This window comes from Carcharodon carcharias, chromosome 5 (genome assembly GCF_017639515.1).
Source record: "Carcharodon carcharias isolate sCarCar2 chromosome 5, sCarCar2.pri, whole genome shotgun sequence".
Classification (NCBI taxonomy): Eukaryota; Metazoa; Chordata; class Chondrichthyes; order Lamniformes; family Lamnidae; genus Carcharodon; species Carcharodon carcharias.
This window is the reverse complement of record NC_054471.1, coordinates 84,274,377-84,301,196: the sequence shown is the minus strand read 5'-3', so window position 1 is coordinate 84,301,196 and position 26,820 is coordinate 84,274,377. Positions and strand designations below refer to the sequence as shown.

Below are 26,820 nucleotides of genomic sequence, written 5' to 3'. Positions count from 1 at the left end.
ACTTCCTTGATCTATATCTCTAGGCTTGTGTGGAACAAACGCTGGCACAGATCAGTTAGGTCAAATGGTCTCTTTCTATGCCCAAGATTCTATATAGCCTTCAATTACATCAGTTCACTTTATTGCAGAGTTCTGTTTCTCCTCTTCATTTCTTTCTTCATTTCATCCAATGCATTCTTCTTTTCAGATGGCAGGAATTGTAAACTTCAACAACCTCCAGCTTTCAATCTTATTCTTCTGCCTTTTCACTTTCTTTTGATCTTGTCCTTCTTCCAAACTCATCCCTTGCTGTATTATATCCTCTGACCATCTCATCTCTGACCTCAAATGATCTATTATCATTCGTCAACTCATCAAATTCTGAGCTTGCCATGATACTGAGCTCTCGTTCATTGTTTTGGTTTCTATAACTATTATGATGACCAAAAGGCTTCCCCTATCTAGACTGTTCTCTGGTCTTTTAGTTCAATTCATCTGGGTGCCTCTGCTCCACCTTTATCGTGAGAATTGCCAGGATGATGTCAGTTTCTTCATAACTTCCCTGAACTGGTTCCCATTGATATGCAGTGTTCTGTTCTCTCAACTCCAATCCAGGCATCATCAAAGCAGTAAAAATCAGAAAATGTTGGAAAAACTCAGCAGGTCTGCAGCATCCGTGCAAAGAGAAACAGACTTAATAATTCGAGCCTCGTATGATTTTTTTACTTAAAAATTCATTAATGGGATGTGGGCTTTGCTAGCTGGGCCAGCATTTATTGCCGATCCCTAGTTGCCCTTGAGAAGGTGGTGGTAAGCTGTCTTTTTGAACTGCTGCAATCCATGTGATATAGGTTAGGAAGGGAGTCCCAGGATTTTGACCCAGCAACACTGAAGGAACAGCAATATATTTCCAAGTGAGGATGGTGAGTGCCTTGGAGGGGAACTTCCAGGTGGTGGTGCTCCCATCTACCTGCTGCCCTTGTCCCTTCTAGATGGTAGTGGTCGTGGTTTGGAAGGTGCTCTCTAATGAGCCTGGGTGCATCTTGTATGGTACACACTGCTGCTACTGTACATTGGTGATGGAGGAAGTGAATGCTTGTGGATGGGGTGCTAATCACGTGGGCTGCTTTGTCCTGGACCATGTCAAGCTTCTTGAGTGTTGTGGGAGCTGCACTCATCCAGGCAAGTGGGGAGTATTTCATCATACTCCTGACTCGTGCTTCGTAAATGGTGACAGGCTTTGAGGAGTCAGGAGGTGAGTTACCACAGGATTCCTAGCCTCAGACCTGCTCTTGTAGCCACAGCATTTATATGGCTAGTCCAGTTCAGTTTCTGGTCAATGGTAACCCACAAGATGTTGATAGTTGGGGATTCAGCGATGCTAATGCCATTGAATGTCAAGGGGCAATGGTTAGATTCTCTCTTGATGGAGATAGTCACTGCCTGGCACTTGTGTGGCGCTAATGTTACTTACCATTTGTCAGCCCAAGCCTGGATATCGTCCAAGTCTTGCTGCATTTGAACATGGACTACTTCAGTATCTGAGGAGTCGTGAACAGTGAACTTCCCCACTTCTGGCCTGAGGATGGAAGGAAGGTCATTGATGAAGCAGCTGAAGATGATTGGGCCGAGGACACTACCCTGAGGAACTCCTGCAGTGATGTCTTGGAGCTGAGATGATTGACCTCTAACAACCATAACCATCTTCCTTTGTGCTAGGTATGCCTCAAACCAGCAAAGAGTTTCCCCTAATTCTCATTGACTTCAGTTTGCTTGGGCACCTTGATGCCATACTCGGTCAAATGCTGCCTTGATGTTGAAGGTAGTCACTCTCACCTCATCTCTGGAGTTCAGCTCTTATGTCCATGTTTAAACCAAGGCTGTAAATGACCTGTTTTAGACTTCCAGAATCAACAGCATTTTGCTTTTATCATCAAAGCAATTGTTGCTGTACAGTAGAAGCAAATCTACCTTGCCAAGTTGAACAGCAACTCTCAGATAACACCTCCTGCCCCCACCTCTCGATACGGATCTCACAACTGAACAATGTCATCATTCACCAATGTATTACTGACCTCATGTCAAGAGATCTTGCCCTTCCATGGCCTCCAACCTCACAGCTCTCCAACGGTTTATCTAACCCCCTCCCTAAGGCTCACAAGCTTGATCTTACCGCAAACTTACTTTGTCTTACCATGACACTATTTTCCCCCTGTCCACTTCCTATCCACCTACATCTGTGGCTCTTCTGATGGCCTCTACCATTTCCAGTTTTCCAGCCCCAGCCATCTCCTTTCCATTATGACAACTTTGTATTTATATAGTGCTTTTAAAAAAAGGTCAAAGTATTTCAGATGAATGAGAAAGCAAAATATGACACTGAGCCACATAAAGAGATAATGGGGCAGATGACCAAAAACATAGTCAAAGAGGTAGATTTTAATGAATGTCTTAAAGAAGGAAAGCAAAGTAGAGGGGTTTAGGGAGGGATGTCCAGAGTTTTGGGTCTAGGTAACTAAAGGCACAGCCAACAAGCGCTGAGCAATTAAAATCAGGGATGTTCAAAAGGGCAGAATTGGAGCAGATGTCTCAGATGATTGTAGGACTGGAGCAGATTACAGAAATAGGGAGGAGCAAGGTCATGGAGGGATTTGAAAACAAGGATAAGAATTTTAAAATCAAGGTGCTGCTTAACTGGTGGCCTGTGTAGATCAGTAAGCATGGGTGAAGGGGATTTGATGCGAGTTAGGACACATGCTGAGTTTTGGGTGACCTCAAATTTACTGAGGGTAGAATGGAGGAGACCAATCAAGCTTGGAGGTAATCAAAGAATGGATGAGGGTTTCAGCAGCAGAAGAGCCAAGACAGGATAATCTTTCAGAGGTGGAAATCAGTGGTCTTAGCAAAGGCACAGATGTGTAGTGGAAAAGTTAGTGCCTTATTTGATCCCGAGACTAAGGTTGCAAACAGTCTGGTTCAGACTCAAGACAGTTTCCAGGGAGAGGGCTGGAGTTGGTGGAGAGGAAGTGGTGTTTGTGTTAGGGATTGAAGACAATGGCTTCAGTTGTTATGGACGGGAGAGAGAGGCCAAACTGAACTCTTTTATTTTTGCTGTCTGTCCATAAGCAGAGGCGTTCTAATTTTTGAAATAGAAATTAAATTAGAAGTATAGTCAATTCACATATTCAAACCCGGGGAAGGGTCGCAATTTCATACACACACACACACGAGCACATAATAAGAAGATAGGAAAGAGAAGTTTTTACAACTATGAATAACTTCAAAGAAAAAGCACCACAGGTATAGATATCAGTGATTGCCAGAGTCCAGAAAGTCAGAGTCCAGTGGGGGTTCTTTCACGGAGGAGCCGCAGTTCAGGCTGAAGCAGGTGTTTTCAGAATTATTTTAAAGTTTATGGTGACACCACGAAATGCGGCTGGTATTCAGACACTTGGTCTGCTCAGCAGGATTCTTCCAGAAAAAGGGGGTTCTGAGGGCTTAGACTTGATGCAGGCTGTTGGCCAGCCTGGAGTCTTGTTCTGATGTTTGCAGGCTGAAGTTTAAGCAGCAGACTGAGTTGCGAGTCTAGAAATGTAAAATTAAAACTTCCCAAAGACCTGAAGCTTGAGTCATGTGATGTCGCCCATTAATAAGTCAGTTGTAGGCTAACAAGCAGTTTCTATGCCTCTGGTCAAAGTCCATTGTTTACCTTAGGAGATAGATGTTGGCTTTTAACATCTCTGCAGGTACAACAAGTTTTGATGGTCTCCCTTTGTTGTAGTCCAGGCTGGGGAGACAAGTTGCCTGTTGGTCCCTGGTTTCGTCGATTGAAATGTGTCCTCATAATGAGAGGTGAGAGATTCTACAGGGCTGAGGGTTGAGCTTTTGTCCTGTAACTGCTGTTGGAAATTTCCATAAACAGTGGCTAACTTGTGAATCATGTGGCCTATAGCAGCCATCATTTGGTTCAGCAAAGTCCACTATTAAATAAGCAAAAAGGTAAGGTTTGAATGAAACAGTTTATGATCTCTTTCATGTCTTCTGGACATCACACAGTCTTCCCAATATTTAATTGGAGGAAATTTATGGTCACCCAGTATTGGATATCAAACAAGGAATCTGACAATTTAGAAATAGTGGAGGGGTTGAGAGGGGTGGAGGTGAGGAAGAGCTGGGTGTCGATCAGTGTACAGTGGAAACTAATGTGCTTTTGAATAATGCTGCGCCAGGGGCAGCATGTAGATGAGAAGAAGGGGCCCAGGATGAATCCTTAGGGGGGGCACCAAAGGCAAGTGTGCAGGAACAAGAGAAGCCACTGGTGGTGAATTTCTGGCTATGATTATATAGATAAGATTGGATGTCTGGAAGCACCTGTGAAGAGAGGAACAGTTAACATTTCAGGTCAATGACTTTCATAAAAACAAGTCAGGAAAATGGCCACATCGTCCTTCCCCCTTTCCACAGGTCCTACCAGGCCTTCACATATTTCAAGCATTTTCTGTTTTTATTTCAAATTTACAGCATCTGCAGTTTTTAGGTTTTGTATTAGATAAGTATGGGGCTGGGTGAGTGCAGTCCCATCCAACTGGATGAATGTGGAGAGGTGTTGAAGGAGGATGGTGTGATCAACTATGCCAAAGGTTACAGAGAGATTGAGAAAGATGAGGAACAGTAGTTTACCTTTGTCACAGTCACACTGGATGTGTCATGAGGCTATGGCCCTTTATTTTTGTAAGTACAAATTTTCAACTGAACTGACTCGAAATTTTGCAATTTGAGCAAACTGCTTAAAAATGCAAGGCCATATTCCCAGCTGAAGGTGACAAGCAAACAAATCACCCTTAGGGGAGTGTGAAGAGAGAAACATTTCCTATAATCCAGACACCCATCAAACCACATAACTGTCTAAGGACAGTTATATTAAAAATGCAAAGCGCTGGTTATTGAAACAATGGCTGCCACAGACAGACGTTTCCTCTTGGAAATACACAATGAGTGAAGTATTTCAAGGCAAGCCTGCCCAGTCACTAGAGAGAGATTGCAAGTGGCGCAGGTGGTGTCAAGAAAGTCTTCAGCAGAAGAAACAGGCTAAAGGCTGCTCTCTCTTCTTCTCTCTCTTTTGGAATAAGCCTGTTGCCCAGTTTGAGAAGCCAGCATTACCATAAACCTACCAGTGAACTGAGGTCTCATAATAATTGCAACATCTTTTACATTTGGCCACATCCAAGAAATCAGCTAACCTAAATCAGCCACAGCATTTACAATCTATGCCTCAAGGACAATCAAAACTTCTACTTTTTAAAATTAGGCTCTAACTCCCCTTATTTCTGATACGTGCGTGTGCACGCGTGCGTGTGGTGTGGTGTGTGTGTCCAAATGACTACATGAGAGCCGAATGCTTGATGTCGTGTTTTTATTATTTTTCTTAGGTTTAGTGGGTAATAAATTTGCTCTTTGACTCAAGAAAACATTGTTTGATTGGCTCCTTATTGCTCACAGCGTAAATAATTAAATACATTCTGATTTGGAAAAGGCATATCCTCATGATAAAGAAACAAACCTTTGTTTCAACGAACTGAGGAAGTTGAATAGAGGGGAGCCAGGTTGCCCCTCCTCACCTGGTCATAACAAATGCCATTTGTGACTTTAAAAAAAGCTGCTCCGATATTGTGGCAGGGCAAAAACCTGACTGGAGAGATTCAAACATGGAATTCTGGGAAAGATAGGCACAAATTTGGGAGGCCACACAAACTCAATGGCTTTAGTGAAGTGAGGGAAGTTGGGGGTGGAGTGATAGCTTGCAAGGACAGAGGAGGCATAGGTTTGTTTTTTTCTGAGAGGGGCGATGACAACAGATTTAAAGGAAAGAGGGGAAGAACTCGAGGAGAGAGAATCATAATCTCAGCTAACATTGGAGCCAGGAAGGGAAGTTGGGTGGTCAATTGTTTATTGGGAAGATGGTCAAGAGAGCAGGACAAGAAAAACTAAGATAGGGCATTAGGGGTGACAGGAGAAAAATTCGGGAAAGATACTGTTGGGGGGAAATAATGGGCCGGGGGGAGGGGTGGGCAGGGAAGACTAGACGAAGCTCAGCCAGTGGTGAGTTACAGGACGGTTGTGAAATGACAGCTGTTTGGATGATTTTAATCTTGGAGACCAGGAAATGCATCAGCTGATCACATTTGTTGTTGGAGGTGAGGACAGAAGAGAGAGAAGTTTAGGAATATGGCTCGCAGTGGAGAAGCTGAGGTACTTATACCTGGTGGTATATGGAAGCTATGAATGTATAGTTCAATACCTCCTTCTTTCTCAAGTAGTGCCCAAAACCAGTCCCCATTCACCGTGACTCTAGGTGATCCTTAAGGAAGAGATATTTCAGGTACAGGCTAGATACATTCCAACAAGCTAGAAAGCTAGGGTTTCTTGGATAACGAGGGAGATAGAGAATATGATGAAATGTAAAAACAGGGTGTATCATGCATGGTAGGTGAATTCTTCAAGCGAGAACTAGGCCAAATACAATTAAGTTGAGAGAAAAGTTAAAGAGGAACATAAGATTGGCAAAGAGAGAATATAACAATAGAAAGGCAGTTAACCTAAAAAGGAACCCAAAAATCTTCCACTGACATGTAAACAGTAAGCGGGTGGTCCTAATGTATGGCCATGCACGTTGATTTACTCAAAACTAGAGGTGAGAAGCCAGTTAACTAAAGAGCAAGAAGGCTCCAAAAAGAGAAAAGTAAAAGGAAATCTGTGATAGGATAAAGGCATCTGAGAGGCTTCGAGGAAGAAATAACCATGCACTGTTGGAAGGACAGATAGACTGAATTTATCTTTCTGGGTCAAGTTATAACCCTCCCATATGTGACATAGTGTGGATTCTTTACTTTGTACACAAGCAAAAGTTAGCCTTTTTTGTACATAAGTTGGCTTGGTACATAAGAAGGCAATCAAATTGCTTGAGGGACAAACCCACACCATTAAACATGGAGTAGATATTGGCAGAAGACGTGAATTCTCAACACCCACTAATTCTCAACATCACAGCTAGTGGAGAAAGCATACCATCACCTAGTCAGAGAAACCTGGGATGGGTAAGAAATGAGACCTTGCCATTGTCATCTAGATTCCAAAAATAAAATGAAAATGTATTTATAATCACCACAAAGGTTGGCTGCAAACTAAAATTTCCACATGACTTGGTATCATTATTACAAAATAATAAAACAAAATAATCCTAACCTTTTGATGAATACTCACGCAAAATCTTTGTCAGTGAAATTGAGGTCTAAAGACAACTGGAAATCCATCTCATTCAGGGACTCTTCAATCTGACAATAAAATTGAAGTTGCCTATTATTTTTACTTCCTCAACCAATTTACAATTTTTACTTCAAACCAGTTCTAACATGACAGATATTAAAATTGTTCAATTTTGTAGCTCAAAGTTTTAATAGACACAAATTGTGCCTTATTATATATTTTAGAAAAAAAATTAAACTAATTATTGTAATATTAAACATACTGCTAACAGAATAAAAGTGGCAAATACAGCATAATCAATGAATGATTTTCCCCATATAAAAACAGAAAATGCTGGAAAAACTCAGGAGGTCTGGCAGCATCTGCGGAGACAGAAATGGAGTTAACATGTAGAGTCTGTATGACTTTTTCAGAGCCACAATATTTTGCTTTTAGCTTAATGATTTTCCCCAAACTGCATGTTCACACTTATCTAGGGCTGTGAAATTCTGAGCATATGTGGAAGTTAATGAAGTCAGATTAAATGCCATCTGCAACCTTATTACTGGCAGCTGCAGAGAGATCATGGGTTTTACTTAAACTTAGTTCACCGCACTAACACTTCGCACTTACTGAAGTCTCCGCACTGGGCTATATTTGCCACTGACAGTGTGGTTCTTATTACCAAATCACATTTTGGCCTGTGCTTACCCTTACCAGTAGCTTTTCCTCTTTTGAACACCACATCTTGTTTTAACTCTCACTTCTCTCTCTAAATGCTCATTCCCTATAGCCAACTGACGCCGGTCCAAAACTTCTGACTGTGATATCCCCCCTCCTTTTGTCTTCAGCAATATGTGATTTTTCATTCTTGGTCATTTCAATTTCCATTTTAGCTCATCTTGCCCTTCCTACTCTAATTTCACTGCCCTCCTGGAACTTCTTTCTCTATTTAAATTCTGCCCCATATTCAGTCACCCCAGTTTGATCTTGCTGCACCATGCGATATCTCCAATCCTATCATCTCAATCACAGACAACACCATTGCCAACTACATTTTCATATGCCCCTTCAACCAGTCTTCTTTCTGCATCCACCCCGGAATAGACTCTTCCTCAAGTTACTCAAAATTGTATTTTCAAGCTTCCAACGGAGTAGACTTTGACCCATCATGTGCCACAATACTTCAGCAGCTATCCATCTACCTCCAGCAAAAGCCTCACTTTCATCCACTCTGGTTGTTCCCCGTTCACTCTCAAGTTCAGGAAGTGCAGACTTCAATTTATCAGGCACCTAACAGGTTTAGCCATTCATCGGTAGATCTGACTGGACCACATCCAGCATAATTGGGACTTATTTTAATCTGGCAAACCCTACAAAGACAAGCCCCAGTTTCTTTTCCCCCGTGCCAATCACTCGTTAAATATATTGCCGTGCTCACTCCATCCTCATCTCCCACGAAACGTTCATGGGCATCTTTGTCACTAAATTTGGAACTGTCCATTGTATTGATTCTGCTCACTTTGCTGCACTTGCTCACTGCCCTGTCTACCAAGGTGCCCCTTTACCCAAGCCCTGAATTTGTGTCTTTGTCTCATATTGTATTACATGTTCATCTTTTTCTAGAAATTCATCTCCTGCATGCTCTCTTGTCCTTATTCCCATTAAACTGTTGACCACTAACTTCCCCTCCTGGTGCTTTTGCTACCTGACATTATAGGTTACTCTCCACAGTTATTGTTTTCCTTCCTTTAAGAACCTCCAATATTACCCACTCCTAACAGACACATCATCAACCCTTGTCCTTGCAAACTATCACTCCATCCCAACTTCACTTCCTTTTCCAAATCCATATCATTCATTCACGTAACTCCATGAATCAGTCTCTCCAAATCTTTACTGTGGCACTGCCATGTTTCTTGCCAAAAGTACAAATGACATGCTTGGTAACTATGACTGTAGTGCATTGCCTCTCCTTGTTCTTGACTTCACTTCAGCCTACGACACAGTTAACCATATCAATGCATCTCCCATTCTTTCACAGGATGTGGGTATCATTGGCTAGGCCAGCATTTTTATTGCCCATTCCTAATTGTTCTTGAGAAACTGGTGGTGAGCAGTCTTCTTGAACCACTGCAATCCATGTAGTGTAGGTGCTATTTGGGACGGAGTTCCAGGATTTTGACCCAGTGACAGTGAAGGAACAGTGATATAGTGCCAAGTCAGGATGGTGTGTGGCTTGCAGGGAAACTTGCAGGTGGTGGTGTTCCCATGTGCCTGCTGCTCTTGTCCTTCATGATGATTGTGCAATCATCAGCGAACATCCTCACTTCTGATCTTATGATGGAAGGAAGGTCACTGATGAAGCAGCTGAAGATGGTTGGGCCTAGGACACTACCCTGAGGAACTCCTGCAATGATGTCCTGGAACTGAGATGATTGACCTCCAACAACCACAGCCATTCTTGCTTTTATGTTAGTGTTTAATTCACTGCCACTTCTCTTCCAGGAATGCTTACCTTGAAGAAGTACTGCTCTTCTCTTTGACATGATTTCCATTTATCTCTTTCACCGTTAACCTTCATTGCTTTCCATGTCCCTCCTGGTGTTTGATAAATTGTTTACCAAAACTGGCTTTCACAGCCATATTTCCTTCCTCAGCGACTGTCTCCATCTCTGACTTACCCCAGGCGGATTCCAACTGAAATTCCATCCTTCATGTTTCAAATCCACCCAGGATTACAGGCATCTCCGGGACATAAAACATTCCTCGGAATGCCATTCTTTCGACACCCTGAGATCCATACTCAGTGCCATGTGCCACCATATGAGCGCACAGAGAGAGGTAGAGTGACTGACTCACCATATCTGAAAGCTGTCCTTGTACCAGTTTCATTTTATTCTTCATCTCATCCGATGCCTTAACAAGAAACTTTTTCTCTTCCTCTCAGGTGTCAGGGAACGCAAGCTCCAACAACCTGCTGATACCAACACCCATCCGGGACCCTCCACCCCAGGCCGTCTTCTAATCCCAGCCCTTGCCATGTATTCATCATACCCTCTGACCTTCCCCTCTCTGATGCTTAAGGTTCTGTACTCAGCAAAGGACTCAGTTTGATCCTCTTACGCCCTCACCTTAATGAATTTTGGGCTCGGCACGATGCTGAACTCCTCTTCTGCTGCCTTTGTCTCCGTGCTCACTTCTTTGGGCAGGAAGCCCCCCCCACCACCACTGTTCAACAAATCCTTTCACTCAGCTTCAATATTCTCCCTGTATCTGGACCCCTCTCTCTGGCTGCTTACCTGCTCTTGATCTTTTCATTGAGAACTATCGGCGTGACATTGGCTGCCTTAATTTCTCTGCTCCTCTCACCCACTGCACCCTGTGTCCTTCTGAACTTGCTGCACTCTGTTCCCTCAGGTCAAAATCTGACTTTGTTGTCAAACCTGTTGACAAGGGCGGTGCTCCTGATGTCTGGTGTACAGACCTCTAACTTGCAGAGGCTGAGCACCAACTCTCAGACACTTCTTCCTAACTGCCCCAGACCATGACCTCACCACCGAACATTAAGCCATTGCTTCCAGGACTGCCACTGGCCTCATCTCCTCTAGAGATCTTCCCTCCACAGTTTCCAACCTCATTGTCCCTCAAACTCACACAGCCTGCTTCTACCTCCTTCCCAAAGTCCACAAACAGGTCTGTCCCGGTAGACAGATCGCGTCAGCCTGCTCCTGCCCCAAGGAACTCATTTCTTCTTATCTTGACTCCATTCTCTTTCCGCCTATATTCGGGACTCTTCTGATGCCCTACATCATATCAACAATTTCCAGCTCCTTGGCCCCAACCGCCTCCTCTTCACCATGGGTGTCCAATCCCTTTACACCTCCATTCCCCACCAGGATGGTCTGAAGGGTCTCCACTTCTTCCTTGAACAGAGGCCCAAACAATCCCCATCCACCACCACCCTCCTCCGCCTGGCTGAACTTGTTCACTCATTGAACAATTTCTCCTTTAATTTGTCTCACTTCCTCCAAATAAAAGATGTGGCTATGGGTACCTGCATGGGCCCAGTTATGCCTGTCTTTTTGTGGGGTATGTGGAACATTCCTTGTTCCAGTCCTACTCAGGCCCCCTCCTACAACACTTCTTTCGCTATATTGATGACTGTATCAATGCCACTTCATGCTCTCGTCTGGACCTAGAAAAATTTATCAAATTCGTTTCCAATTTTCACCCCTCTCTCACCTTCACATGGGCCACCTTTGACACTTCCCTTCCCTTCCTTGACCTCTCCGTCTCCATTTCTGGTGATAGACTATCCACCATTATTCATTAAAAGCCCACTGAGTCCCACAGCTGCCTTGACTGCAGCTTTTCACATCCTGCTTCCTCTAAGGACTCCATCCCATTCGCTCAGTTTCTTTGCTTCCATTTCATCTGTTCCGATGATGCCACTTTCCAAAACGAGCTGCTGATATGTCCTCCTTTTTCGTTAACCAGGGTCCCCCCACCTCCACCCCCAATGGTGGTTGGCAGAGCCCACAACTCCCGTGCCTCTGCGTTCACTCCTTCCCCTCCTTCCCATGATAGGGTCCCCCTTGTCCTCACTTCTCACCCCACTAGCCTCCGCATTCAAAGGATCATCTTCCACCATTTCTGCCAACTCCAGCATGATGCAGCCACCAAACACATCTCCCCCTCAGCGACCCCCCCCCCCCCTCCCCCTGGCAACATTCCATAGGGACCATTCCCTCCGGAACACCCTGGTCCACTCCTCCATCACCCCAACTCCTCATCCCCTTCCCATGGCACCTTCCCATGCAATCGCAGAAGGTGCAACACCTGCCCCTTTACTTCCTCCCTCCTCACCATTCAAAGCCCCAAATACTCCTTTCAGGTGAAGCAGCGCTTCACTTGCACCTCCTTCAATTTGTTCCTCTGTATTCATTGCTCCCAATATGGTCTCCTCGACACTGGGGAGACTAAACGCAGGCTGGGTCACTGCTTTGAGGAACACCTTCGCTCAGTTCGCAAGCATGACCCAGACATTCCCGTTGCTTGCCATTTTAACACACCATCCACATGTCTGTCCTTGGCCTGCTGCAATGTTCCAGTGAAGCCCAATGCAAACCAGAGGAACAGCACCTATTCTTCTGATTAGGGATCTTACAGGCTTCCGGGCTTAACACTGAATTTAACAATTTTCACACCATGAACTCGCTCCCATCGTTAAAAGCAAATTATTTATTTATTTAAAATTTTATTTTATTCTTTTAGTTGTTTGTTCATTTTTTATCCTTTTTCCTCAAAACCCCCCATTCCCACAGGGCCATCTATCTCTTGTTTTTATGTTCTGCTTTCACAGAGTGCTGACCCTTGTTCTGCTATTAACACCTTCTGCTATTTTACATTTATGCCACTATCAGCACCTTCTTTAGTCTTCACTACTACCATTAACACTCCCTTTGTCTGTGTCCATGACATCTTTGTCAGTGTCTCCCTAGCTGGCACCTATCCCTGACCTTCTATCTCGTTCCACCTGCTCCAGCCCTTTTAAACAGTATAAAATCCATCATATTTCTACTTCTCTTTAACTGAAGAGTCATACAGACTCGAAATGTTAACTCTTTTTCTCTTTCCACAGATGTTGCCAGACCTGCTGAATTTTTCCAGCATTTTGTTTTTATTTCAAATTTCCGGCATCCGCAGTATTTGGCTTTTACCTTTAACTACAACCACCCTCCTTTATGCTAAGTATGACTCCAACCAGTGTAGAGTTTCCCTCTGATTCCATTGATCACAGTATTGCTAGGGTTCCTGGATGTCACACACGGTCAAATGCTGCCTTGATGTCAATGGCAGTCACTCTCACCTCACCTCGAGTTCAGCTCTTTTGTCCATGTTGGAACTAAAGCTGTAATGAGGTCAGAAGCTGAGTGGCCCTGTCAGAACCCAAACTGAGCATCAGCGAGCAGGTTCTTTCTGAGTAAGTGCCGCTCGATAGCAAAAGAGAAAGGACAAGGTAATAGTATAGTATAGTGTGGCAGGAAGAGACATGGCATACAAACATAAAAGTAGACCAGCAAATAAGATCAGAATAGGGAAAAATGTTAAAAAGTCAGCATGAAAGGCCCTATATCTGAATGCATGCATTTGTATCAAGATAGATGAATTGATAGCACAAACAGAAATAAATTAGTCTGATAAAAGCCATTACAGAGACATGGCTGCGTGGTAACCAAGGCTGGAAACTGAATATTCAAGGGTATTTGACATAAGGACAGGAAGAAAGGTGCAGGTGGTGGGGCAGCTGGGTTAGTAAAGGATGAAATCAGCACAATAGTGAGAAATGACCTTGGTTCAAAATGTACAGTTTGGGTGGAGATAAGAAAGAGCAAAGGAAGGAAGTCACTGGTGGGGTGGTTTATTGGCCCCCAACAGAAGCCACATTGTAGAATGAAGTGTAAATCAAGAAATAATGATGGCTTGTAAGGAATCTGCTGCAATAATTGTGGGAGATTTGAATTTTCATATAGATTGGACAAATTAAATTGGCAAAGATAGCTTGGAGGATGAGTTCATAGAGTGTGTTTTGGACAGTTTCTTAGAACAATATGTTCTGGAACCAACCAGGGAACAGGCTATTTCAGATCTAGTGATGTATAATAAGACAGGATTAATTAATGACCTCACAGTAAAGGATCCTCCAGGTACGAGTGACCATAACATGATAAAATTTTACATTCAGCTTGAGTGTGAGAAATCTTCGACTGAAACTAGTGCCTTAAACTTAAATAAAGACAATTAAAAGGGCATGAAGACAGAGGTGGCTAAATGAAATGGGGAAAATAGGTCAAAGGGTAAGACAGTACAGAAGCAGTGACTAACATTTAGGAGATAGTTGATAACTTTCAACAGAGATATATTTAATTGAGAAAGAAAGACTCTACGAGAAGGATGCACTATCCATGGCTAAGGAATTTAAGGATGGTATCAAATTGAAAGCAAAAATGTATAATGGTGTGAAGATTAGTGGTAAGCTAGAAGACTTAGGAAATTTTAGAAACCAGCAAAGGATGGTTAAAAAAAAGAGAGAAATTAGAGTATGAAAGAAAACTAGCAAGCGATATAAAAACAATACAAGTTTCTACGAGTGTATAAAAAGGAAAAGAATAACAAAACTGAGCGTTGGTCCCTTAGAGGGAAATTAATAATGAGAAACAAAGGCAGAGAAAAATATTTTGCCTCAGTCTTACCAGTATAAGAGCATCCCAAGAATAGTAGAAAAGCAGGGGGGCAAAAGGGAAGGAGGAATTTAAAACAATCATGATCACTAGAGAAAAGGTACTAGGAAAGCTAATGAGACTAAAGGCTGACAAGTCCCCTGGGCCTGATGGCCTGCATCCTAGAGTCTGAAAGGAAGAGGCTACAGAGATAAGGATGCACTGGCTGCAATTTTCCAAAATTCCTCAGATTCTGGAAAGGTCTCAGTAGATTGGAAAACCACAAAGGAAACACCACTATTCAAGGAGGGAGACAGAAAGCATGAAGTTGTAGGCCAGTTAGTCTAACATCTGTCATTGGGAAAATGCTAGAGTCCATTATTCCAAGGATTCAGTATCAAGACCTTTAGAAAATCTTAATAAAATTAGGCAGAGACAACATGGTTTTCTGAAAGGGAAATAGTTTTTAGTTTTTTTGGGTTTAACAAGCAGCATGAATAAAGGGGAACCAGTAGGTGTAGTGTATTTGGATTTCCAAAAGACACTTGATAAGGTGTCACGTAAAAGGTTACTGCACAAGGTAAGAGCTCGTGATGTTGCGGGTGACACATTAGCATGGATAGAGGATTGGCTAATTAATGGGAAACAGAGTCAGTTCCAGGTTGGCCAACTAAAATTATGCGAATGCTGCAGGAATTAGTGCTGGGGTTTCAATTATTTACAATCTACATTAATGACTATTGTAGCCAAATTTGCCGATGATACAAAGATAGGTAGGAAAGCAAGTTGTGAGGTGAATACAAACAGTCTGCAAAGAAATACAGATCAGTTAAGTGGGCAAAAAAATTGCAGATGGAGTATAATGTGGTAAAAAGTGAGGTTATCCACTTTGGCATGAAGAACAAAAGAGCAGCATATTATTTAAATGAAGACAGAAGGCAGGACTGAGGGATCTGGATGTCCATGTACATGAATAACTAAAAGTTAGCATGCAGGTACAGCAAGTAATTAGGAAAGCAAATGGAATGCTGGCCTTTACTGCAAGCGGAATGGAATTTAAAAGTAGGGAAATCTTGCTACAACTGTACAGACCATTGGTGAGACTGCACTTGGGAGTACTATATACAGTTTTGGTCTCTTTACCTAAGGAAGGAAATACTTGCATTGGAAGCTGTTCCGAGAAGGTTCACCAGGCTGATTCCTGGGATGAAGAGATTGTCTTATGAGCAAAACTTTTTTTAAAAATTCATTCATGGGATGTGGGTATCGCTGTCTAGGCCAGCATTTATTGCCCATCCCTAATTGCCCTTGAGAAAGTGGTGGTGAGCTGCCTTCTTAAACTGCTGCAGTCCATGTACAACCACAGTGCTGTTAAGGAGGAAGTTCCAGGATTTTGACCAGGCGACAGTGAAGGAACGGTGATATATTTCCAAGTCAGGATGGTGAGTGGTTTGGAGGGGAACTTTCAGGTGCTGTTCCCATCTGTTTACTGCCCTTGCCCTTCTAGATGGTAGTGGTCATGGGTTTGGAAGATGCTGTCTAGGAGTCTTGGTGAGTTCCTGCAGTACCTCTTATAGATGGTACACACTGCTGCCACTGTGCATTGGTGGTGGAGGGAGTAGATGTTTGTGGATGAGGTGCCAATCAAGCAGGCTGCTTTGTCCTGGATGGTGTCAAGCTTCTTGAGTGTGGCAAGCGTAGAGTATTCCATCACACTCCTGACTTGTGTCTTGTAGATGGTGCACGGGCTTTGGGGAGTCAGGAGGCGAGTTACTTGCTGCAGGATTCCTAGCCCCTGACCTGTACTTGCAACCACAATATTTATATGGTTAGTCCAGCTCAGTTTCTGGTCAATGGTAACCCCCAGGGTGCTGATAGTGGCGGATTCAGCAATGATGATGCCACAGACTGTCAAGGGACGATGGTTACATTCTCTCTTGATACAGATGGTCATTGCCTGGCACTTGTGTGGCATGAATGTTATTTGCCACTTGCCAGCCCAAGCTTGGATATTGTCCAGTTCTTGCTGCATTTCGACATGGACTGCTTCAGTATCTGAGAAGTCGCGAATGGTGCTGAACATTGTGCAATCATCAGCGAACATCCCCACTTCTGACCTTATAATGGAAGGAGTTTAGGAAAATGAGAGGTGATCATATTGGTACATATAAGATTCTGAGGGGCCTGACAGGATACATGTTGAGAGGATGTTGTCGAATTGCAGAATCACATCTAATGCTGGACATATGTTTGAGTTTTACAAGCACAGGCTGGGTGAACATGGTTAGTACTTTGCCTGTTGGGAATAGCCGATGTGCTGTTCGACACGATCTGCCAGTGGTTGGGACATACAGTCCACACAACAGGCATCACACTAGCACTGAAATTCATATACTACGTTACTCATTTGTGTGATAGGCAGCACGTCTTTTTGGTTTGACGGCAGCAACCTGTTAGTGGAGAATACCACTCGTGTTGCCACGGCACAGTAGCAGCATGAAATGGTTGTTCTTCAAATTTTTGAGACACCTTCGCCTGCTAGGGTAATCTGAGGTAGACCAGGCACTTTTCAGGACCAAAAGTGGTGGCCTTAGGCCCATTCATGAGTCTGCATGATATACAAAGAGCAATGATCTGATTGGGGCAGCCATCAACCTGCAAATTAGCTTTGATGCACCCAATTTCACCAACAAGCTTGCATGGTGAGCAAATGGCAAATATTTATGTGGTAGCCGCTAAGGCCAATTTTATAGCATGTAGAACTGTAGGAAGGACCAGTGAAGGTGGGCTTACAGTAGACAGCAGTAGAGAACCCAACTAGCACATCGAGAAAAGGGAGCTCGTTCGACTGCTCCATTTCAAAGGTGGATTTGAGTGCAGGATGGAGCCCATTAAGGTGTGTAAGGAAACTTTTACATGCAGCTGCAGACTCAAACATGCCAAACATATAATCTACGTATCGAAAGTATGCACAGGGTATGATGTTATCAATGACACATTTCTCGTGGAAACAGATGAAGATGTTAACAAGAACTGGGGCGGGAGGAGATCCAATGACAACATCATCTATTTGGGCATATGTGGTGTCATAAAAATGTTCTCAACTGTGCACGTTGCTGAGTTCATAAGTTCAATGAATACAGATTCAGACAACAGGGTGCATCTAGGCCACCATGATACAGTCACATGGTGCAAGTATCTATGGCTTCCTTGAGTGGTACATTGGTAAATAGGCTAGCAATGTGCAATGAGCACATGGACACGATATTGCTATCGATATGCAAGTCCTGTATGGTCTTCGCAAAGGTGAAGAGATCCTTCGCCATGTATGTGGACAACCTGCTTAGAATTGGTTGTAGAAACTTGCTCAACTATTTTGCCAATTCATGTTGTGCAGAACCAGTCATAGATAAGATAGGGTGTAAAGGGACATCACTTTTGTGTATCTTAGGCAGCCCATACATATGTGGATGCAGTGAGCCATGAGGTTGAGTCCTCTCACATACACCATCAGGCAGCTTGTTACTCTTACGTAAGTCCAACAAGCGTGTTTGTAACTTGCTTTCGAGCAGGGCTGTGCGGTCAGGCTTAGCAGTGGGTCCAATGGATATGAATTTGGACCCATTATTAAGGACGATGTGCATTTTGTCAATGTAATCATGCTCATTAAGGTTGGCTATTCCAGTTCCTTTGTCAGGCTTACAGCTATGTATCTTTGGGTTAGCCCTGAGGTCTCGCAATGCTACCATATATTTTTGCTGTATGTGAAAATCAGCCAAATTGTTGCATATCCTGCAATAGGCATGCACTAGATCAGTTAGGCATGCTTTCAAGGGCTCAGCATCTTCATTGGATGCTGGGTTGTGGTGGGATAGCTGGGAATAGAAGAGTTCGAACTCAGAAAATCTCTCTTCCCATTCGATGTGGGACAAAGGCACATCAAAATCGAAGCCACATGTGAGAACAAACACCTCTCTTTCAGAGAGTACATGGTCAAAGAGATTTACTACGTGTTTGGCAGCATCATTAGTCGTACTGCCAAACCGCTTCTGCTAAGTGAGTTAAGTCTGATGTGTTTCAAGTAGGTATTGTTTATGGTGTGGTCATCTATTGAGGCAATATAGCAGAACAAATGGATCAAATCGAAAAATGAAAGAAATTTGCGCACCTCAGGGTATACCCAAGTTCATATATGGTCTTAATCAAATGCCTTTTGAAAGTCCACATATGTAACATCTACTGCACTACTTTCATCAACTTCTCTGTTCATCAAATAAGTAAATCAGGAAGCCAGACATGATTTGCCTTGAACAAATCCATCCTGGTTGTCCATTATTAACCAAGGTTTCTCCAAGTGAGAACTTATTTACCCATGACCATAGTCTCTAGCAGTTTCCTACCACCTAGGGATGGGCAACAAATGCCGGCCTTGTCAACATGCTCACATTCCATGAACAAGTAAATGCTCGATTAATTAGACTGTAAGATCTTGAATAAGGTCTCAGTCATCTAGGCCTATTTGCTCAGAAATGCCTTCCATAAACTTTAACACCCTAGCTAAAACCCACTCTCATGACCAAGGTTTTTGTCACCCAAATCATGTCTGTTTCTTTGGCTTCCATGAAGCTCCCTGGGATGATTTTCTACATCAAAGGCACTTTGCAAGTTGTTGTTGTTAGACATCATAAATCAAGCTTACAATACTTCTACCTTATTCAATGTTAATGAACCATTTTAAAACTGTACCAAAATATTGAAGTAGAATCTGAAGTTAAGTTCTTTTTTACCTTCTTGCTATCAAGCAACATTTTAACTTTGAGGAGTAACACGTCGTTAACCATGATCTCTTCATTTTTATAAAGAATCTGAAATGTTTTACTGCAGACTGTACAATCATGGGGAGCAGGGGGAAAGGTGACTTCAGATCCTAGTAAAGGAAAATAAAAAGTACAAAAGACAGTAAATATTACAATTCTTAGTATCACATGAAACAAACATTGGTATTTATTACTTACTCAACAGGAATTTAAGTTGATTTTGGCACTTAAAACAATATATTAAAAGCATGGAATGCTACAGTTTTAAAAAAACTTCTATTTATATATCACAATCGTGGAAACATCTCAGTGTTTCATATGCAATGAATGACTTTGGAAATGCTATACTGCTTTCAATGTAGATAAACATAGCAGCCATTTTGGACACAATAATGTCCCTCAAAGGTCATCAGGTGGATTGCCAGATTACTTCTACCAACATGTAAATAATAAGTAGGTGATAATAGATGGGATGGGACAAAGAATAAATTCTTAGAGGCACATTTGGTATTGCTATTTACCAAGAAAGAGGATGCTGGCAAAATAAAGGTAGAAGCAGAGATGGCAGAGGTAATGAATGGTATGAAAATTAACAAGCAGCATATATGGGAAAGGCTGGCTATGCTTGGAGTGGTTAAGTCACCTGGTCCAGATGGCTTGCCTCCCAGATTGCTGAAGGGAGGCAACCTGGGAATGGCCATAGAGGAAGGGCTTGCCATAGGCTTCCCTTGATACGAGGGAGGTGCCAGAGGATTGAAAAATAGCAAATGTGACACTGTTAGTCAAGAAAGGGTGTCAGGACATTCTTGGTAGCTACAGGCTGGTCAGTTTAATATCTATGGTAAGGTTTTAGAAACAATAATCAAGGGGAACATTAAAGGTGGTGGAAGCAGATACAATCAGTGGTTTCATGAGATGACTGGATAGGAAATTGAGGGAAATAACAGAGTGTATGGGGATACAGCAGGGGAATGAGACTGACTAGATTACTGTACAGAGAGTTGGCATCGACTCAACAGGCCGAATAACCTCCTTCTGTGGCATTATGACTATGATATTACAACATTGTTTTTCTTTTGGGTGAATCACTTGAGAATGAAGTCCAGGACATTCTGCTACCTTATCTTTACGTCACTTTCAGCACATTCTTTCGTCTTTAACACTACCAATAACACTTCTTTTGTCTTGTGTCCATAACATCTTTGTCATTAATTCAAAATATATCAGTGGACATTGGCCCAGATCTTCTGAGGAGTGGCAACCATCGTCGTCGGATTGCCACTGCGTCCAGAAATTCCCATGGCCTCACGCTGTTCCACTTTTTTTAGGGGCCTTCTGAACCTAACTGTCCCAGAAATGCGGAGTGTGGTGCCGCTCGGAGAACTCTATTAGACTGTAGTAGAATCAGGGGAAGACAAGACACTAATGACACTAACTGGTGTTTGGCAAGTTTAAATGTCCGGTCTGAATGCTATTGAATGAATGAATAAGAGGGTGGATATGGTGGGTAGGGGTAGGTGGATGAATTGGGTAAATGGGTAGGGGGGGTCACTGAAAACTATCATTCAGGTTGAGCAGGCAATTAGGAAGGCAAATAGTATGTTGGCCTTTATTGCAAGAGGATTTAGGTACAGGAGTAGATATTTCCTGCTGCGATTGCATAGAGCCTTGGTGAGACCACACATGGAGTATTGTGTAGTTTTTGTCTTCTTATCTAAGGAAGGATATACTTGCCATTGAAGGAGTGAAATGAAGGTTCACCAAACTGATTCTGGAATTGCGGGATTGTCCTATGAGCAGAGATTGAAGAGACTGTGCCAATTTTCTCGAGTTCAGAAGAATGAGAGGTGATCTCATTGAAACATATAAAATCCTTACAGGGATCGACAGTTAGATGCAGGAAGGATGTTTCTCCTGGCTGGTGTTCCAGAACTAGGGATACAGTCTCAGAATAAGAGGTAGGCCAGTTAGGACTGAGGTAAGGAAAAATATCTTCATTCAGAGGGTGGTGAATCTTTGGAACTCTCTGCCCCAAAAGGGCTATGGAGGCTCAGTCATCGAATATATTCAAGACAGAAATCAATAGATTTCTAGATAGTAAGGGCATCAAGGGGTAAGGGGAAATGCGAGAAAATTACGTTGAGGTAGATCAGACATGGCCAAGCTGAATGGTGGAGCAGGCTTGAGGGCCAAATGGCCTGCTCCTGCTCCTATTTCCAATGTTACTTAGTCTCAGGGAACAGAAGAATGTCCCATCGGAAGTTGAATCATCCTGGGCAATTCCCATGGAGGTCTGACATCAGGATTTCCACAGGTTCCGAGAGTCTGGAGACAGGTGATTTGGTCCATTATTTTTCCCTCCTGCACCAATTAATGAACCATATGTAGACTGCACAATCTTCAAGGAGCTTAACCCTCACCCTGCTATTTAAAGGCCTAAATACCAATAGTTTACATTCTTCATTCTATAAAGAATTTAATTACCTTCTAAATAGCAAACTTTGGAGTGAGCAGTAAAATGGGGTAAGCTCAATCGATTAGCTCAGAATACTCAGTTTATGCAATATTCTTTCTTCCACCTTCTCCACCGAATGATATCAAAATCAACACAAAAATATTTTACAATTATATAAGGAGAACGAGTGTGGCTAGGAGCAACGTGAGCTTCCTGAAAACTAACAACAATGACATGATGAATAAAAGTAAGAAAATAGTGGAGAGTTGAATAATTATTTTGCTCAAGTGGTTACAGAAGACGAAGAGTTCAGTGTTCTGGAAATTAAAAGGAAACTAATACTGAACAATACACAGGGACTCACCAAAATTAACAAAAGCAGAAGCTGAGGTCACTCAGCTCCTGTCCCCATTACAGCCTTGGTCTAAACATGCACAAAAGAGCTGAATGCAAGGGGTGAGGTGAGAGTGACGGCCTTTGACATCAAGGCCGCATTTGACCAAGTGTGGCATCAAGGAGCCCTAGCAAAACTGGATTCAATGGGAATTAGGGAAAACTCTGTGCTAGTTTGAGGCGAACCAAGCACAAAGGAAGATGGTTGTGGCTGTTGGGGGGGTCAGTCATCTCAGCTCCAGGACATCACTGCAGGAGTTCTTCAGGATAGTGAGCACAGCCCAATCATCTTCAGCTGCTTCATCAATGACCTTCACTCCATCACAAGGTCAGAAGTGGGGAGGTTTGCTGATGACTGCACAAGGTTCAGCACCATTCGTGACTCCTCACACACTGAAGCAGTATGTGTCCACGTGCAGGAAGACTTGGACAACATTCAGGCTTGGGCTGATAAGTGGCAAGTGACATTTGCACTACACAAGTGCCGGGCAATGACCGTCTCCAACAAGACAAAATCAAACCATCTTCCCTTTGCATTCAATAGCATTAGCACCGCTGAATCCCCCACTAACAACATCCTGTGGGTTGCCATTGACCAGAAACTGAAATGGACCAGCCTTATAAATACTATGGTTACAAGAACAGGTCAGAGGCTGGAAGTTCAACAAGTAACCCACCTCCTGACTCCCCAAAGCCAGTCTACCGTCTGCAAGGCATAAATCAGGAATCTGTTGGAATACTTTCCACTTGCCTGGATTAGTGCAGCTCCATCAACACTCAGAAGCTTGACACCATTCAGGACAAAGCAGCCCACATGATTCACACCCCCCACCCACCATTTTAACATTCACCCCCTCCACAACTGGTGCACAGTGGCAGCAGTGTGTACCATACACAAAATGCACTGCAGCAACTCACCAAGACTCCTGCAACAGCATCTTCCAAACCTGCGACCTCTGCCACCTAGAAGGACAAGGGCAGCAGATGCAAGGTTCAAGAAGGCAGCTCACCACCCCCCTCTCAAGGTAAATTAGGGATGCGCAATAAATACTGACCCAGCCAGCGATGCCCATATCCCGTGAATGAGTAAAAAGAATAGCAATGAAGAAAAAAATGGCCCTAAAGAACGGCAAATCCCCAGGCCTAGATGGTTTCCATTCCAGTATTCTCAAGGGAGTAGGTAAGAACATTAGGGAATCCATAGTCTTCCCAATTCAGGATCCAACCTTTTAGATTGATAAATTGAGCATATTCATCCCTTACTTAAGAAAGGTGAGAGAAGGAAACCAGGGAATTGTAAACCAGTTAGCTTCACATTTGTTGTCAGGAAATTACTAGAGTCTATACTTAAAAATAAGGTGACTAAACACCTCCAAAATTTTCAGCTAATCAGAGAGAACTAGCATGAATCTGTAAAATATGTCATGCCTAATGAACCTGACTTAATTTCTTGAAAAGGTGACTATGCAATGGACAGAGGAATGTCTACTGATGTTATTTATATCAAATGCCTCCTGGAAGTTCATAAAGTCCTTCATAAAAAAAACTGTTAGCTAAAGTTGAAACCCATGGAATTGAAGGCAAATTATTGATCTAACGTCAGTTATTATGGCGGAGAAGGCTTTTCGGCCTATCAAGTCCATGTTGGCGAGCAATTCAGTCTCATTCTCCTGCTCTACCCCCACAGCCCTGCAAGTTTATTTTCCTCAAGTGCCTACCCAATTCTCTTTATAATTATTTACTGTGTCTGCTTCCACCACCCACGTAGGCAGAGAGTTTCAAATTTATCACCTTCTATAAAAAAAATTCTTCCTCACTCAGCCATCCCTTCATATCTCTTGCCCAAAATCTTAAATCTGTGTCCTCTAGTCCTTGTACCATCAGCTAGTAGGAACAGGATTTATTTGTCTGCCATATCTAAGGCTGTCATAATCTTGTACACCTCTATCAAATCTCCCCTCAATCCCCTTTGCTCCAAGGTGAACTACCCCAGCTTCTCCATCTAACCTTGTAACTAAAATTGTTCATTCCTGGAACCATTCAGCTAAATCTCCTCTGCATCCTCTGAAGAACCTTTACATCCTTCCGTAAATTGGTCAGAACTGGATGCAATTCTCTAGTTGTGGCCTAACCAGAGCTTTATATAGGTTCAAGCATAAATTCCCTGGTTTTGTATTCAATACCCCAATTTATGAAGCTATTTATTACCTGGTCAAGAAATTGGTTGAGCAGAGGAGGCTGGGAGCAGGGATAATGCTAGTTACTCTAAAAGGAAAAATATAACTTGTAGTGTTCCACAAGGAGTCTGTGTTGGAGCCTCAACTATTCATCACATTTATTGATAGATTAGGTGATGGGATAGAGAGCCACACATTCAAATGTGTCAATGACACAAAGATAGGTGGCACTGTAAGCTATGTAGACAGAAGTGTAACATTACAAAAAGGTTTTGAAAGATTAAATGAATGGGCGAGACCATGACAAATGGATTTCAATATAGGAAAATGTGACATCATGTAAAACATAGAATAGGGAACTTTAAACCGTAAAAAGCTAACAGCAGTGGAGGTTCAAGGAATCTTGGGATCCAAGTACACAGATCATTAAAATGTCATGAACAGGTACAGAAAATAATCTGGAAATCTAATGGAATGCTGGCCTTTATATCTGGAGGAATAGAATACAGAGTGATTAGAAGTCATGCTTCAGCTATAATACCATACCTGGGGTACTGTGGGTTGTTCGGGGCACTGGCCTTAAGAAGGATACTTGGAAGGAGTGCTACACAGATTTATCAGAATGATACCCAGACACAAAGGGTTAACATATGTGGAGGAGTTACACAAACCAGGGATGCATTCCCTGAAATTTAGAAGGTTAAGGGGTGATTTGATAAACGTTTTCAAGGTATTATGGGAAACAGATAGGGTAGATAGAGAAAAATTATTTCCACTGTTTGACGGTCTAGGGTCAGGGTGTATAGTCCAAAAGTAAGATCCAGACACTTTAGGAGTGAAATTATTTCCATACACAAAGGGTGGTAGAAGTTTTCAACTCTTCTGCAAATGGCAATTGATCCCAGATCAATTGTTAATTTAACTTTGTGATTGATAGTGTTAGGAACAATGTATAGCTTTAAATTTAATTTATATTTTGCATTTGGGCATTAAGAAAGGTGAAACCTGATTTTAGTTACATTTAGAGGTTTTTGTGAGCTGGGTGCTGGGAAGTCTGGGGCCTTTTATGTATACTTGCATTTTTGATGAAATTTTACGACTCTTGAAGTGAAGAGATGGGTTACCAAGGGGTTAGTAGTTTAGTGAAGTAGAAAAAACTGCTGTTGCCTAGCGACAGAGGTCCAAGAAAACACAGAAGGGCAATGAGTTCATGTATGTATACCAGAGAGTGCCAGCAGTAGGTCTAATCTCTCTAATAAGAAATCCTGCAAGCCTGCTAGGGAACTGAGTTTAAGGAACTCGTGTGTTTTCTTCGAATTTAAAGTAATAGTGAGTTTAGATTGTGGTTTTTGGGTGTCTGAGGGAACGATACCTACTAAAGGAAAACATCTAGTGAAAGCCCAGAGGTCTGCCGAAGAAAACTGTTTGAAACTGAGCTAACCCAAGCAAGAAACCTTGATGTTAAAACAGTGGTAAATCTTCACTGGGGTTTTGTGTCTATATGGGTTGCTGGGATAAAAGGAATAGTGAGAGTTTGAACCATTTGCTGGTGTCTGTATTGAAATCTTTCCAACTTTTTTGTCTAGTTTATTATGATTCAATTGTTTTTTGTTTAATAAACGTTTAATTCTTTCTGTTAACAGTATAATGGCAGACGGTTGTGAATGTGTTCAGTAACTGACCTCCACGGCTTCTAAAACAAAAAGCAAAGTTAGGATCTACCAGAACAAAAACAGAATTACCTGGAAAAACTCAGCAGGTCTGGCAGCATCGGCGGAGAAGAAAAGAGTTGATGTTTCGAGTCCTCATGACCCTTCAACAGATCTGAGTGAATATAAGGAGAGGGGTGAAATATAAGCTGGATTAAGGGTCTTGAAGACTCAAAACGTCAACACTTTTCTTCTCCGCCGATGCTGCCAGACCTGCTGAGTTTTTCCAGGTAATTCTGTTTTTGTTTTGGATTTCCAGCATCCGCAGTTTTTTGTTTTTATCTCTAGGATCTACCAAACCAGTTTCACACTGGGATCTGACTTGTCAAGTATTATCAGCTGGATCCATAACAATAGATTTTTATCCATTCATAATGGATATGGGGTAAAGGAGGATATATGGAATTAAATCACGGAACAGTCATGATCTCATTGAATGGAGAAGCAGGCTCTAGAGGCTGAAGTGAACTAGGTAACAGGAGAAGGCCAACGAGCAGATCAATTCCACAGGCACCACTCACCCTCCAGTATCTCCTAAAGAGCCAATAAAGCAAATGTAAACTATTCCATCAAGGGAAGTAACACTGCTGAGTTGATCATGTCCTCGAGTATAAGTAGAAACCATAGCTAATTTTTCTCTAATCACGGACAAGAGCAATTATTGTGCTCTTACCTCTCCATCAAAAAGATAAACTAATAAAGATATACCAGGAATTAAATTTGGGATCTTCCTAGTCTGTTTAGCTGAGCTTAGACCTTGAAAGATGCCCTGTCATACAAATGTTAAGCATCAGATATCTCAGCTGAAGCTGTGGGATACAATCA

General features: G+C 42.5%; 1 protein-coding gene across 8 annotated transcripts in view; it reads right to left on the bottom strand.

The window, feature by feature from the left end:
* fam135a (family with sequence similarity 135 member A) overlaps nt 1-26,820 on the bottom strand; it is a 259,444-nt gene that overhangs the window by 172,922 nt on the left and 59,702 nt on the right. For all 8 annotated transcript variants that reach the window (XM_041187897.1, XM_041187900.1, XM_041187895.1 and 5 more), the window contains 2 exons: nt 19,232-19,371; nt 7,240-7,310 (listed from right to left, as the gene is read on the bottom strand). In XM_041187897.1, the coding sequence (XP_041043831.1) occupies nt 7,240-7,310; nt 19,232-19,371 (211 nt within the window). The remainder of the gene's footprint in view (nt 1-7,239; nt 7,311-19,231; nt 19,372-26,820) is intronic.